The sequence below is a fragment of the Phyllobates terribilis genome, unplaced genomic scaffold (genome assembly GCF_046119375.1).
Source record: "Phyllobates terribilis strain yellow unplaced genomic scaffold, ASM4611937v1 Scaffold_25__1_contigs__length_18738178, whole genome shotgun sequence".
NCBI classification, from domain to species: domain Eukaryota; kingdom Metazoa; phylum Chordata; class Amphibia; order Anura; family Dendrobatidae; genus Phyllobates; species Phyllobates terribilis.
In genome coordinates this window covers 16,717,020-16,732,355 of record NW_027362785.1, presented here as the reverse complement: position 1 = coordinate 16,732,355, position 15,336 = coordinate 16,717,020, and the positions used below count along the sequence as shown (strand labels likewise).

General features: G+C 54.9%; 1 protein-coding gene across 1 annotated transcript in view; it reads left to right on the top strand.

Annotated features, from left to right (window-relative positions):
• Positions 1 to 9,307: 9,307 nt before the first annotated feature.
• The window catches only part of LOC141176393 (E3 ubiquitin/ISG15 ligase TRIM25-like), a 67,854-nt gene continuing 61,825 nt past the window's right edge, over positions 9,308 to 15,336 (top strand). The window contains exons 1-6 of the mRNA XM_073660371.1: positions 9,308 to 10,538; positions 13,079 to 13,174; positions 13,249 to 13,482; positions 14,286 to 14,424; positions 14,510 to 14,566; positions 14,648 to 14,719. Of these exons, the coding sequence (XP_073516472.1) occupies positions 9,924 to 10,538; positions 13,079 to 13,174; positions 13,249 to 13,482; positions 14,286 to 14,424; positions 14,510 to 14,566; positions 14,648 to 14,719 (1,213 nt within the window). The 5' untranslated portion in view covers positions 9,308 to 9,923. The remainder of the gene's footprint in view (positions 10,539 to 13,078; positions 13,175 to 13,248; positions 13,483 to 14,285; positions 14,425 to 14,509; positions 14,567 to 14,647; positions 14,720 to 15,336) is intronic.

Sequence of the window (15,336 nt, the reverse complement as noted above, 5' to 3'; positions counted from 1 at the left end):
ACTGTATCCTCACCCATCCCTTGTAGAGTGTGAGCCCTCACGGGCAGGGTCCTCGCTCCACCATACCGCTCCACGACCAGCTCTGCCCTCACCTACTGTATCCTCACCGATCCCTTGTAGACTGTGAGCCCTCACGGGCAGGGTCCTCGCTCCACCATACCGCTGCACGACCAGCTCTACCCTCACCTACTGTATCCTCACCCATCCCTTGTAGACTGAGCCCTCGCAGACCGGGTCCTTGCCCCACCATACCGCTCCACGACCAGCTCTACTCTCACTTGCTGTATCCTCACACCGTCCCTTGTAGACTGAGAGCCCTCACGGGCAGGGTCCTCGCTCCACCATACCGCTGCACGACCAGCTCTACCCTCACCTACTGTATCCTCACCCATCCCTTGTAGACTGTGAGCCCTCGCGGGCAGGGTCCTCGCTCCAACATACTGCTACAAGACCAGCTCTACCCTCACCTACTGTATCCTCACCCATCCCTTGTAGAATGTGAGCCCTCGCGGGCAGGGTCCTCGCTCCACCATACCGCTGTACGACCAGCTCTACCCCCACCTACTGTATCCTCACCCGTCCCCTGTAGATTGTGAGCCCTCGCGGGCAGGGTCCTCGCTCCACCATACCGCGGCACGACCAGCTCTACCCCCACCTACTGTATCCTCACTCATCCCCTGTAGACTGTGAGCCCTCGCAGGCAGGGTCCTCTCTCCACCATACCGCTGCACGACCAGCTCTACCCTCACCTACTGTATCCTTACCCATCCCGTGTAGACTGTGAGTCCTCGCGGGCAGGGTCCTCGCCCCACCATACCGCTGCATGACCAGCTCTACCCTCACCTACTGTATCCTCACCCATCCCTTGTAGACTGTGAGCCCTCGCGGGCAGGGTCCTCGCCCCACCATACTGCTCCACGACCAGCTCTGCCCTCACCTACTGTATCCTCACCCATCCCTTGTAGACTGTGAGCCCTCGCGGGCAGGGTCCTCGCCCCACCATACCGCTGCATGACCAGCTCTACCCTCACCTACTGTATCCTCACCCATCCCTTGTAGACTGTGAGCCCTCGGGGGCAGGGTCCTCACCCCACCGCTGCACGACCAGCCCTACTCCCCTACTGTATCCTCCTCCATCCCTTGTAGACTGAGAGCCCTCGCGGGCAGGGTACTCGCCCCACCATACCGCTCCACGACAAGCTGTACCCTCACCTACTGTATCCTGACCCATCCCCTGTAGACTGTGAGCCCTCGCGGGCAGGGTCCTCGCTCCACCATACCGCTGCACGACCAGCTCTACCCTCACCTACTGTATCCTTACCCATCCCTTGTAGACTGTGAGTCCTCGCGGGCAGGGTCCTCGCCCCACCATACCGCTGCACGACCAGCTCTACCCTCACCTACTGTATCCTCACCCATCCCTTGTAGACTGTGAGCCCTCGCGGGCAGGGTCCTCGCCCCACCATACCGCTCCACGACCAGCTCTGCCCTCACCTACTATATCCTCACCCATCCCTTGTAGACTGTGAGCCCTCGTGGGCAGGGTCCTCGCTCCACCATACCGCTCCACGACCAGCTCTACCCTCACCTGCTGTATCCTCACACCGTCCCTTGTAGACTGTGAGCCCTCGCGGGCAGGGTCCTCGCTCCACCATACCGCTGCACGACCAGCTCTACCCTCACCTACTGTATCCTCACCCATCCCTTGTAGAATGTGAGCCCTCGCGGGCAGGGTCCTCGCTCCACCATACCGCTGTACGACCAGCTCTACCCCCACCTACTGTATCCTCACCCATCCCCTGTAGATTGTGAGCCCTCGCGGGCAGGGTCCTCGCTCCACCATACCGCGGCACGACCAGCTCTACCCCCACCTACTGTATCCTCACTCATCCCCTGTAGACTGTGAGCCCTCGCAGGCAGGGTCCTCTCTCCACCATACCGCTGCACGACCAGCTCTACCCTCACCTACTGTATCCTCACTCATCCCCTGTAGACTGTGAGCCCTCACGGGCAGGGTCCTCGCTCCACCATACCGCTGCATGACCAGCTCTACCCTCACCTACTGTATCCTCACCAATCCCTTGTAGACTGTGAGCCCTCGCGGGCAGGGTCCTCGCTCCACCATATCGCTCCACGACCAGCTCTGCCCTCACCTACTGTATCCTCACCCATCCCCTGTAGACTGTGAGCCCTCACAGGCAGGGTCCTCGCTCCACCATACCGCTGCACGACCAGCTCTACCCTCACCTACTGTATCCTCACCCATCCCTTGTAGACTGTGAGCCCTCGCGGACCGGGTCCTTGCCCCACCATACCGCTCCACGACCAGCTCTACCCTCACCTGCTGTATCCTCACACCGTCCCTTGTAGACTGTGAGCCCTCGCGGGCAGGGTCCTCGCTCCACCATACCGCTGCACGACCAGCTCTACCCTCACCTACTGTATCCTCACCCATCCCTTGTAGACTGTGAGCCCTCGCGGGCAGGGTCCTCGCTCCACCATATCGCTACACGACCAGCTCTACCCTCACGTACTGTATCCTCACCCATCCCTTGTAGAATGTGAGCCCTCGCGGGCAGGGTCCTCGCTCCACCATACCGCTGTACGACCAGCTCTACCCCCACCTACTGTATCCTCACCCATCCCCTGTAGATTGTGAGCCCTCGCGGGCAGGGTCCTCGCTCCACCATACCGCGGCATGACCAGCTCTACCCCCACCTACTGTATCCTCACTCATCCCCTGTAGACTGTGAGCCCTCGCAGGCAGGGTCCTCTCTCCACCATACCGCTGCACGACCAGCTCTACCCTCACCTACTGTATCCTTACCCATCCCTTGTAGACTGTGAGTCCTCGCGGGCAGGGTCCTCGCCCCACCATACCGCTGCATGACCAGCTCTACCCTCACCTACTGTATCCTCACCCATCCCTTGTAGACTGTGAGCCCTCGCGGGCAGGGTCCTCGCCCCACCATACCGCTGCATGACCAGCTCTACCCTCACCTACTGTATCCTCACCCATCCCTTGTAGACTGTGAGCCCTCGCGGGCAGGGTCCTCGCCCCACCATACCGCTCCACGACCAGCTCTGCCCTCACCTACTGTATCCTCACCCATCCCTTGTAGACTGTGAGCCCTCGGGGGCAGGGTCCTCACCCCACCGCTGCACGACCAGCCCTACTCCCTTACTGTATCCTCCTCCATCCCTTGTAGACTGAGAGCCCTCGCGGGCAGGGTACTCACCCCACCATACCGCTCCACGACTAGCTGTACCCTCACCTACTGTATCCTCACCCATCCCTTGTAGACTGTGAGCCCTCGCGGGCAGGGTCCTCGCTCCACCATACCGCTGTACGACCAGCTCTACCCTCACCTACTGTATCCTGACCCATCCCCTGTAGACTGTGAGCCCTCGCGGGCAGGGTCCTCGCTCCACCATACCGCTGCACGACCAGCTCTACCCTCACCTACTGTATCCTTACCCATCCCTTGTAGACTGTGAGTCCTCGCGGGCAGGGTCCTCGCCCCACCATACCGCTGCACGACCAGCTCTACCCTCACCTACTGTATCCTCACCCATCCCTTGTAGACTGTGAGCCCTCGCGAGCAGGGTCCTCGCCCCACCATACCGCTCCACGACCAGCTCTGCCCTCACCTACTGTATCCTCACCCATCCCTTGTAGACTGTGAGCCCTCGCGGGCAGGGTCCTCGCCCCACCATACCGCTGCATGACCAGCTCTACCCTCACCTACTGTATCCTGACCCATCCCCTGTAGACTGTGAGCCCTCGCGGGCAGGGTCCTCGCTCCACCATACCGCTGTACGACCAGCTCTACCTGTTAGAACTCTCCTGTTCGTTTTTTTCTAGTTTGCTGGTCACATGACCATTTTTGCCTATTTAATCCGGCTCCGCCCTCCTGGCCTTGCTGGACTTCATTGTAATTTCTACTCTTGAGCTAGCTTGGTACTCTGTTACCTTTCTCTGTCAGTTTTGCTAGGTCTTCAGACCTCTATGTTCTATGTTGTTTGTTTGTCCTATTTCTGCTACAATTTCTGCTAGGAGGTGTCCATCTTTCTCCCAGTCCCTAGTTCTTGTAGGGATCCCTCCCCTCACATCTATAGGTCTTCGTTCAGACTAGCCGAGGACTTTAGCGGGTCTGATCGCAGGATCAGGTTCCCTGTTACATCGTAGGGATCCAGCTTAGTTCTATTGTAGGGACAGATCTCCTGTCTTTCCTTAGTGCTTGTAGCAGATCATAACAGTAAGTCCAGCCAAAAAAATTTCTCTAAGGAAAGACCCCCAGTTTCCATCATGGTCTCGGTTCAGGATTTGGCTCAAGGCTTGCAGGGACTCTCTCTGGAGGTGGGCAAGCTCCAACAACACGTGAGTAGCTGTCCTGAAGCACATTTTGTAGAGCCAAAGGTACGTCTGCCTGATCTATTTTTTGGTGAACAACAAGATTTTTTTTCCTTTAAAAATGCTTGTTTATTGTATTTTCGTTTAAGACCCAGATCCTCTGGTGATGAATCACAGCGCATAGGGATCATAATGTCACTTTTGCGCAAAGATCCTCAGGGATGGGCCTTCTCTCTCCAACCTAGTGATCCGTGCTTTAGATCAGTGGGTAGTTTTTTTTTCTGCTTTGGGTCTGTTGTACGATGATCCTGATCGTGTCTCTTCTGCTGAGTCTGAATTAAGACGTTTGTGGCAGGGATCAGGTAATGTGGAAAAATATTGTACTCACTTCCGTCGGTGGTCTGCTCAGGTGGAGTGGAACGATTCAGCTTTGAAAAGCTCGTTTCTTGTGGGGCTAGGTGAAAGGGTTAAGGATCTGCTGATTGCTTATCCTTCACCTGGAAACTTGCAGGAGGCAATGCAATTAGCTATACGGGTGGACAGGAGACTGCGTGCAAGGGTTAATGAGAGTAAATCCTCTGCCATGTCAGCTCCGAGTCTTGAGAGGGTCTGTACTGACATTGGTGAGCCGATGGAGATTGGGGCGATGTCACCCCGCTCTCAGGAAAAAGACCGCAGGCTTTCTGAAGGTTTGTGCTTTTATTGCGGAAAATCTGATCATTTCATTAAGAACTGTGTGCTTCGTATGAACAAAGAAAAAAAAAAGGTCAGTTACGCTTGTATAGCCTGTTTAAATACTAAGGGTGTACTTCTTTCTGCCACTTGCTGAATTTGCTCTTAACAACCATACATCCTCTTCTGCTGGGTGTTCGCCTTTTTTTTTTTGTTGTTCTGGGAGACATCCGTCTTTTGGGTCATTCTCCAAATTGGTATCGGCTGTGCCTGAGGAGGAGAGTTTTTCCGGTGATTTGGAGAGAGTTTGGACGGATGTGCGTGGTAATCTTCAGGAGGCTAACAAAAAATCTAAGAGGTACTTTGATAGGAAACGGCAAGAGGTTTTGTTTGCTGTTGGTGACATGGTTTGGTTGTCCTCTAAGAATCTGCGATTGAGGATTCCTTCTAAAAAATTGAGTCCCAAGTTCGTAGGGCCCTTTAAGGTGCTTCAGATAGTTAACCAATCTGCTGTTAGGTTGGAGGTTCCCACCTCCTGGAAGATTAATTCGGTATTTCATGTTTCTCTGTTGAAAAGAGCTGATGTGTCGGATGGTGACGCCTCTGCCACTGTTCCTCCGGTGGTGGAGTACGAGGAATATGAAATTTCCCACATCCTAAATTCTAGACGGTATAGAGGGAGTTTGCAGTATCTCGTCGCTTGGAAGGGTTTCGGACCTGAGGATAACTCATGGGTGAGGGCGGATGATGTTTCTGCTTCCAGACTTGTCAGAGCGTTTCACAGGAGGTTTCCTGATAAGCCCGGGCCTAGGGGATCCGGAGGATCCTCTTAGAAGAGGGGGTACTGTTAGAACTCTCCTGTTAGTTTTTTTCTAGTTTGCTGGTCACATGACCATTTTTGCCTATTTAATCCGGCTCCGCCCTCCTGGCCTTGCTGGACTTCATTGTAATTTCTACTCTTGAGCTAGCTTGGTACTCTGTTACCTTTCTCTGTCAGTTTTGCTAGGTCTTCGGACCTCTATGTTCTATGTTGTTTGTTTGTCCTATTTCTGCTACAATTTCTGCTAGGAGGTGTCCATCTTTCTCCCAGTCCCTAGTTCTTGTAGGGATCCCTCCCTCACATCTATAGGTCTTCGTTCAGACTAGCCGAGGACTTTAGCGGGTCCCCGTTACATCGTAGGGATCCAGCTTAGTTCTATTGTAGGGACAGATCTCCTGTCTTCCCTTAGTGCTTGTAGCAGATCATAACACTACCTCCACCTACTGTATCCTCACCCATCCCCTGTAGACTGTGAGCTCTCACGGGCAGGGTCCTCGCTCCACCATACCGCTGCACGACCAGCTCTACCCTCACCTACTGTATCCTCACCCAACCCTTGTAGACTGTGAGCCCTCGCGGGCAGGGTCCTCGCTCCACCATACCACTGCACGACCAGCTCTACCCTCACCTACTGTATCCTCACCCATCCCCTGTAGACTGTGAGCCCTAGCGGGCAGGGTCCTCGCTCCACCATACCGCTGCACGACCAGCTCTACCCTCACCTACTGTATCCTCACCCATCCCTTGTAGACTGTGAGCCCTCGCGGGCAGGGTCCTCGCTCCACCATACCGCTGTACGACCAGCTCTACCCTCACCTACTGTATCCTGACCCATCCCTTGTAGACTGTGAGCCCTCGCGGGCAGGGTCCTCGCTCCACCATACCGCTGCACGACCAGCTCTACCCTCACCTACTGTATCCTCACCCAACCCTTGTAGACTGTGAGCCCTCGCGGGCAGGGTCCTCGCTCCACCATACCGCTGCACGAACAGCTCTACCCTCACCTACTGTATCCTCACCCATCCCCTGTAGACTGTGAGCCCTCACGGGCAGGGTCCTCGCTCCACCATACCGCTCCACGACCAGCTCTACCCTCACCTACTGTATCCTCACCCATCCCTTGTAGACTGTGAGCCCTCGCGGGCAGGAACCTCGCTCCACCATACCGCTGCACGACCAGCTCTACCCTCACCTACTGTATCCTCAACCATCTCTTGTAGACTGTGAGCCCTCGCGGGCAGGGTCCTCGCTCCACCATACCGCTCCACGACCAGCTCTACCCTCACCTACTGTATCCTCACCCATCCCTTGTAGACTGTGAGCCCTCGCGGGCAGGAACCTCGCTCCACCATACCGCTGCACGACCAGCTCTACCCTCACCTACTGTATCCTCAACCATCCCTTGTAGACTGTGAGCCCTCGCGGGCAGGGTCTTCGCTCCACCATACCGCTGCACGATCAGCTCTACCCTCACCTACTGTATCCTCACCCATCCCTTGTAGACTGTGAGCCCTCGCGGGCAGGGTCCTCGCCCCACCATACCGCTGCATGACCAGCTCTACCCTCAGCCATCCCTTGTAGACTGTGAGCCCTCGCTGGCAGGATCCTCGCTCCACCATACCGCTGCACGACCAGCTCTACCCTCACCTACTGTATCCTCACCCATCCCTTGTAGACTGTGAGCCCTCGCGGGCAGGATCCTCGCTCCACCATACTGCTGTACTACCAGCTCTACCCTCACCTACTGTATCCTCACCCATCCCTTGTAGACTGTGAGCCCTCGCGGGCAGGGTCCTCGCCCCACCATACTGCTGCATGACCAGCTCTACCCTCACCCATCCCTTGTAGACTGTGAGTCCTCGCGGGCAGGGTCCTCGCTCCACCATACCGCTGTACGACCAGCTCTACCCTCACCTACTGTATCCTCACCCACCCCTTGTAGACTGTGAGCCCTCGCAGGCAGGGTCCTCGCCCCACCATACCGCTGCATGACCAGCTCTACCCTCACCTACTGTATCCTCACCTATCTCTTGTAGATTGTTTGTGCGTCTTCGCGGGCAGGGTCCTCGCCCCACCATACCGCTGCACGACCAGCTCTACCCTCACCTACTGTATCCTCACCCATCCCTTGTAGACTGTGAGCCCTCGCGGGCAGGGTCCTCGCTCCACCATACCGCTCCACGACCAGCTCTACCCTCACCTACTGTATCCTCACCCATCCCTTGTAGACTTTGAGCCCTCGCAGGCAGGGTCCTCGCTCCACCATACCGTTGCACGACCAGCTCTACCCTCACCTACTGTATCCTCACCCATCCCTTGTAGACTGTGAGCCCTCGCGGGCAGGGTCCTCGCTCCACCATACCGCTCCACGACCAGCTCTACCCTCACCTACTGTATCCTCACCCATCCCTTGTAGACTGTGAGCCCTCGCAGGCAGGGTCCTCGCTCCACCATACCGTTGCACGACCAGCTCTACCCTCACCTACTGTATCCTCACCCATCCCCTGTAGACTGTGAGCCCTCGCGGGCAGGGTCCTCGCTCCACCATACCGTTGCACGACCGGCTCTACCCTCACCTACTGTATCCTCACCCATCCCTTGTAGATTGTGAGCCCTCGCGGGCAGGGTCCTCGCTCCACCATACCGCTGCATGACCAGCTCTACCCCCACCTACTGTATCCTCACCCATCCCTTGTAGACTGTGAGCCCTCGCGGGCAGGGTCCTTGCTCCACCATACCGCTCCATGACCAGCTCTACCCTCACCTACTGTATCCTCACCCATCCATTGTAGACTGTGAGCCCTCGCGGGCAGGGTCCTCGCTCCACCATACCGTTGCACCACCGCTCTACCCTCACCTACTGTATCCTCACCCATCCCTTGTAGATTGGTTGTGCGTCTTCGCGGGCAGGGTCCTCTCTCCTCTTGTACCAGTCGGTGACCCCTTTTGACCTATAACGCGCCATGGAATAAATGTCGCTGTAACAGTAATAATAATGATAGTACTTGTACTCTGGGTGAATTGATGGAACTTTCCTGGTGTCTACCCCTAATTTGATGTGTTTTGGCAGCTTTTGGGCCCTTTTGAAGGTGTTGTGTATGCGTTTGTTTTTGCCCCCCGTTCAATCCTATGGGGGTTCAATGAATATTCGACGAATAAATCTGTGAATATTGCAGATATGACGATCGTAATCCGAACCGAACATTGAAACATTCGCTCATCTCTAGTCCCAACCACAAGAATGGACCTAAGGAGATACACTGTCCCAACCACTAGAATCTAAAGTGGTCCCTCTCGGCAGCAAATCCTCTTTATTCTACCCTCTCGTACACTGTCGGTGTCTTCTCCTCTCCTAGACTGTCTCTCTGTCTCTTCTGCTAAGCTGTCTCTTCCTCCCTTGGGCGGTCTCTCTGTTTCTTCCACATCCTCCTCCCCCTCCCCTTCCTAGTTGTGAGTCAAAGAGTGAGAATCGAAACCTTGGCATGTGTGTATATGGGAGGAGGAGGAGGAGGAGGACAGGGCAGGGCTGCACTATACATAGAAGGAAGAGGACTCGTGGCTGCAGGTCGTGGTCTATAGGAGAAGGACTCGAAGTTGCAGGTCGTGGTCTGTAGGAGAAGGACTCGAGGCTGCAGGTCGTGGTCTGTAGGAGAAGGACTCGAGGCTGCAGGTCGTGGTCTATAGGAGAAGGACTCGAGGCTGCAGGTCGTGGTCTATATTAGAAGGACTCGAGGCTGCAGGTCGTGGTCTATAGGAGAAGGACTCGAGGCTGCAGGTCGTGGTCTATAGGAGAAGGACTCGAGGCTGCAGGTCGTGGTCTATAGGAGAAGGACTCGAGGCTGCAGGTTGTGGTCTATAGGAGAAGGACTCGAGGCTGCAGATCGTGGTCTATAGGAGAAGGACTCGAAGTTGCAGGTCGTGGTCTATAGGAGAAGGACTCGAGGCTGCAGGTCGTGGTCTATAGGAGAAGGACTCAAGGCTGCAGGTCGTGGTCTATAGGAGAAGGACTCGAAGTTGCAGGTCGCTGTCTATCTATAGAAAGAGGACAACAACTCGTGGCTGTAGGTCGTGTCCACCATGGCAATGCCTCTAGAGGGAATGGTGGAGGAGCTCACCTGCTCCATCTGTCTGAGTCTCTTCACCACACCGGTCACCCTGCCCTGTGCCCACAACTTCTGCCTCCAGTGCCTGGACCTCACCTGGAGGGGGGCCGAGGACTCCTCGTACAGCTGCCCCCAGTGCAGGGATGTCTTCTCCAGTAAGCCAGAACTCAAGAAGAACACTGTGTTGACTAACCTAGTGAGCCAGCTGAAGACCGTCCAGAAAGAAGACCCTGATAACCAAACTGAGGATGAGGAGGTGGAGGAGGATGAGGACCACGAGCCCAAGACCACAGACATGGGGGCTGTGCTGTGTGACAGCTGCAGGAAGATGGCCGCCTCCAAGACCTGCCTCACCTGCATGGCCTCCTTCTGCCAGGAGCACCTGCTGCCTCACCTGCAGAGCCCGGCTTTCCTGGATCACCTGCTCAGCCAACCGCTGGGGGATCTGAAGGCGAGAAAGTGTGAGGAGCACAACAAGCTGATGGACCACTACTGCTGGGACCACGGCCAGTGTGTGTGCTGCTACTGCGCCCTGAACCACAAGGTCTGCAAGACCTACCCCCTCCAAGAGGCCAAGCAGCAAAAGGAGGTAAGACCCCCATATGCAGTGCACATTATGTCCTGTACCCCTGCAGGAGGTAAGACCCCCGTATACAGTGCACATCATGTCCTGTACCCCTGCAGGAAGTGAGGCCCCCGTATACAGTGCACATCATGTCCTGTACTCCTGCAGGAGGTGAGACCCCCCTATACAGTGCACATCTTGTCTTGTACTCTTGCAGAAGGTGAGACCTCCATATAAAGTGCACATCATCTCCTGTACCCATGCAGGAGGTGAGACCCCCGTATACAGTGCACATCATGTCCTGTACTCCTGCAGGAGGTGAGGCCCCCCTATACAGTGCACATCTTGTCTTGTACCCCTACAGGAGGTGAGGCCCCCGTATACAGTGCACATCATGTCCTGTACTCCTGCAGGAGGTGAGACCCCCATATACAGTGCACATCATCTCCTGTACCCATGCAGGAGGTGAGACCCCCGTATACAGTGCACATCATGTCCTGTACTCCTGCAGGAGGTAAGGCCCCTATATACAGTGCACATCATGTCCTGTACCCTTGCAGGAGGTGAGGCCCCGTATACAGTGCACATCATGTCCTGTACTCCTGCAGGAGGTAAGGCCCCTATATACAGTGCACATCATGTTCTTGACCCCGGCTGGAGGTGAGACCCCCGTATATAGTGCACATCATGTCCTGTACTCCTGCAGGAGGTGAGACCCCCGTATACAGTGCACATCATGTCCTGTACTCCTGCAGGAGGTAATACCCTGGTATGCAGTGCATATCATATCCTGTACCCCAGCAGGAGGTGAGACCCCCGTATCTAGTGCACATCATATCCTGTACCCCAGCAGGAGGTGAGGCCCCCCGTATACAGTGCACATCAGGAGAACACCGTGTATAACACGTAGAGGAGGAGGACACCGTGTATAACACGTAGAGGAGGAGGAGGACACTGTGTATAACACGTAGAGGAGGAGGACACCGCGTATAACACGTAGAGGAGGAGGACACCGCGTATAACACGTAGAGGAGGAGGACACCGCGTATAACACGTAGAGGAGGAGGACACCGCGTATAACACGTAGAGGAGGAGGACACCGAGTATAACACGTAGAGGAGGAGAACACCGCGTATAACACGTAGAGGAGGAGGACACCGCGTATAACACGTAGAGGAGGAGGACACCGCGTATAACACGTAGAGGAGGAGAACACCGAGTATAACACGTAGAGGAGGAGGACACCGCGTATAACACGTAGAGGAGGAGGACACCGAGTATAACACGTAGAGGAGGAGGACACCGCGTATAACACGTAGAGGAGGAGGACACCGCGTATAACACGTAGAGGAGGAGGACACCGCGTATAACACGTAGAGGAGGAGGACACCGCGTATAACACGTAGAGGAGGAGGACACCGCGTATAACACGTAGAGGAGGAGGACACCGCGTATAACACGTAGAGGAGGAGGAGACCGCGTATAACACGTAGAGGAGGAGGAGACCGCGTATAACACGTAGAGGAGGAGGACACCGAGTATAACACGTAGAGGAGGAGGACACCGCGTATAACACGTAGAGGAGGAGGACACCGCGTATAACACGTAGAGGAGGAGGACACCGCGTATAACACGTAGAGGAGGAGGACACCGAGTATAACACGTAGAGGAGGAGAACACCGCGTATAACACGTAGAGGAGGAGGAGACCGCGTATAACACGTAGAGGAGGAGGAGACCGCGTATAACACGTAGAGGAGGAGGAGACCGCGTATAACACGTAGAGGAGGAGGAGACCGAGTATAACACGTAGAGGAGGAGAACACCGCGTATAACACGTAGAGGAGGAGGAGACCGCGTATAACACGTAGAGGAGGAGGAGACCGCGTATAACACGTAGAGGAGGAGGAGACCGCGTATAACACGTAGAGGAGGAGGAGACCGCGTATAACACGTAGAGGAGGAGGAGACCGCGTATAACACGTAGAGGAGGAGGACACCGAGTATAACACGTAGAGGAGGAGGACACCGCGTATAACACGTAGAGGAGGAGGACACCGCGTATAACACGTAGAGGAGGAGGACACCGCGTATAACACGTAGAGGAGGAGGACACCGAGTATAACACGTAGAGGAGGAGAACACCGCGTATAACACGTAGAGGAGGAGGAGACCGCGTATAACACGTAGAGGAGGAGGACACCGCGTATAACACGTAGAGGAGGAGGACACCGAGTATAACACGTAGAGGAGGAGGACACCGAGTATAACACGTAGAGGAGGAGGACACCGCGTATAACACGTAGAGGAGGAGGACACCGCGTATAACACGTAGAGGAGGAGGACACCGCGTATAACACGTAGAGGAGGAGGACACCGCGTATAACACGTAGAGGAGGAGGACACCGCGTATAACACGTAGAGGAGGAGGACACCGCGTATAACACGTAGAGGAGGAGGAGACCGCGTATAACACGTAGAGGAGGAGGACACCGCGTATAACACATATATATATATATATATACCTCGGTGTCTTGATGTCCCTGGCTTCTCTTCTCCTTCCAGCTTCATTACATGAATGTCTTGAGATCAATGAACCAGAAGATTGAGAAGGCGACGAGTACAGCGGAGGAGGTGCAGAGCGAGCAGAGGCAGCTGCTGGTGAGTGGGCGGAGCCTGGCATTGGCCCCACCCCTGAGGAACGGCATACCCACTCATTATTCCTTATTTGTTAGGAAATCACCAGAAAGAAGAAAAAGCTTCTGGAGGACGAGTACGAGGAGATCAAGGGTCTGATCGATGAGGAGCGCAGCCGATCCATGGCCAGGATCGAAGAGGAGGAGAAGAGACTCACCAGCAAATTCACCTACACACAGAGCGTCCTGAGGAAGAAACGGCAGGAGTACGAGAGGATGAGGAGTAGAGTGCAGAGCCTCCTCCAGGAGCAGGACGACCTCCAGTTCCTGAAGGTGAGGACTACAACCAGCCAGCAGAATAGTGAGTGCAGCTCTGGAGGAAAATACAGGAGGTAACTCAGGATCAGTAATGTAACGTATGTACTGTCACGCAAGGTGTGGGAAAGACAACACAAAGAGAAGAGGGAAAGGGGAAGTGGAGACGTCCTAGTCTGGTCTAGCGTCACCCTGTCTCCCCCAACGTCCCTGTATTGGCTCTTCACCAATCGCCACACGTGTTCCTCGCCCTGATTTTCCCTGGCGTTTGACTAAGGCTAGGGAAGGGAGGAGATGAGCACTAGTCGATCCCTACTACACACTAAACGCAACAATGGAGGAAAAACAGGGGGAAATTGCTTAGCTTTAGACGACTCCAGACAAATGTGCAGACGTCCTTAGCTCCAGAGAAGAAGAAGTGCTGCTCTTGCTCAAGCCTTCACAAGGAGTAATGAATATCACCGGCACCTCCCTCTGACCCACAGCAGGTATTTATACATCCAGGCCAGGGTGTTAATTAGCCAGAGGAAGGTAGCCGCTGGGTCCTAGAGACAGCCTCTAAGAAGGTGTCTGCAATGCCAAACATAGAGATCTCCTGCAACCCACTGCAGGGCGACTGTCTGTCACTTCTGACACACCCGTGACATGTACACAGTGACTCCACCCGCAGAATAGTGAGCGCAGCTCTGGAGTATAATAGGCTGTGAAGCTTTCTATATATGTCCTATGTGGGGTTTCGGGGTGACTCTCGCCCCCTGCAGCAGCTCGCACTTGTCCTCTCTGCAGATTGTTGTCATTTCTTCCATCTCCTCGGTGTGTAGAAGGCGAATAAGGTGAAGGACGTGACCTCTAAGGAGCCGTTCAAGCCAAAGACAGAGTTTGATGATAAATTGCTGCAGAGCATCTACAAGAACGCAGTGCGCCTGAAAGAGGTGGTGAAGTCCCAGGTCGGCCAGATGGGTAAGAGCGCCACCTGTTCTCCCTGTCCATGCTGGGAGCTGTAGTCCTTCCCGCTGACTCGTAACCTTCTCCTCTCCTCACACAGCAGAGACACCAGAATGGCAGTCACAATCCAAAGAGAATCTGCCTGGGGTTGGAGCAGGTAGGACCCTCGCCACTGCACCCGCCATATACGGCCCCTCATTCTGTACTTAAGGCTCAGGGATTCAATTATATCTTACAGAGGAGGCCGGAAAATGGCGGAGCCGCTCGTCACCTCCACCCGGAGCGCAGGGGGAGAAGCCCCCCAACAAGGGTGAGTCATCACTGTATAAGTGGGGGCTGTGTCCTGTATGATGTCATCATTGGGTGACATCATCACTGTATAATGGGGACTGTCAGGTGTTCCACAGCGACGACACCGGGGAAATCGCGCAGTATCTCACCGCTGCCGTCACTTTGTCAAAATTTCGTCATGGATTCGCGGGCACACTATCCCGACCCCCTCACTACTTAGGTAGCGGCAAGCGGCCAGTGAGCGTATGGCGTCACACCTCCAGATTCCAACACTTGGAATATGTGTATACGCCCCCATACGGTCACTGTCAGCTTTAGTCTGATTATTATTTGCTGCCACCACCGGCCAGATTTGAAATATAATATAGGCCTGGCCGGACGCCTGCGCTTTAGTAGCGTATATGGCTTTGGGTGGAGTGAACAATTACAGGACAAAAGAAACAGGACTACTAAATTTTATGTTTAATCCAAAAAGGGAGGCAGTGTTTATGAAAAATATATAAGATTTTACAAAGGAGACATTACAATATATATGCAGTTACATAAAATAATAAGGATTAAAGAAGAAACTTACTTACGACAACCAACTGTCCCAGATCAGTTCCCAATAGCACATTAGTGGGGGATTCTCCAACA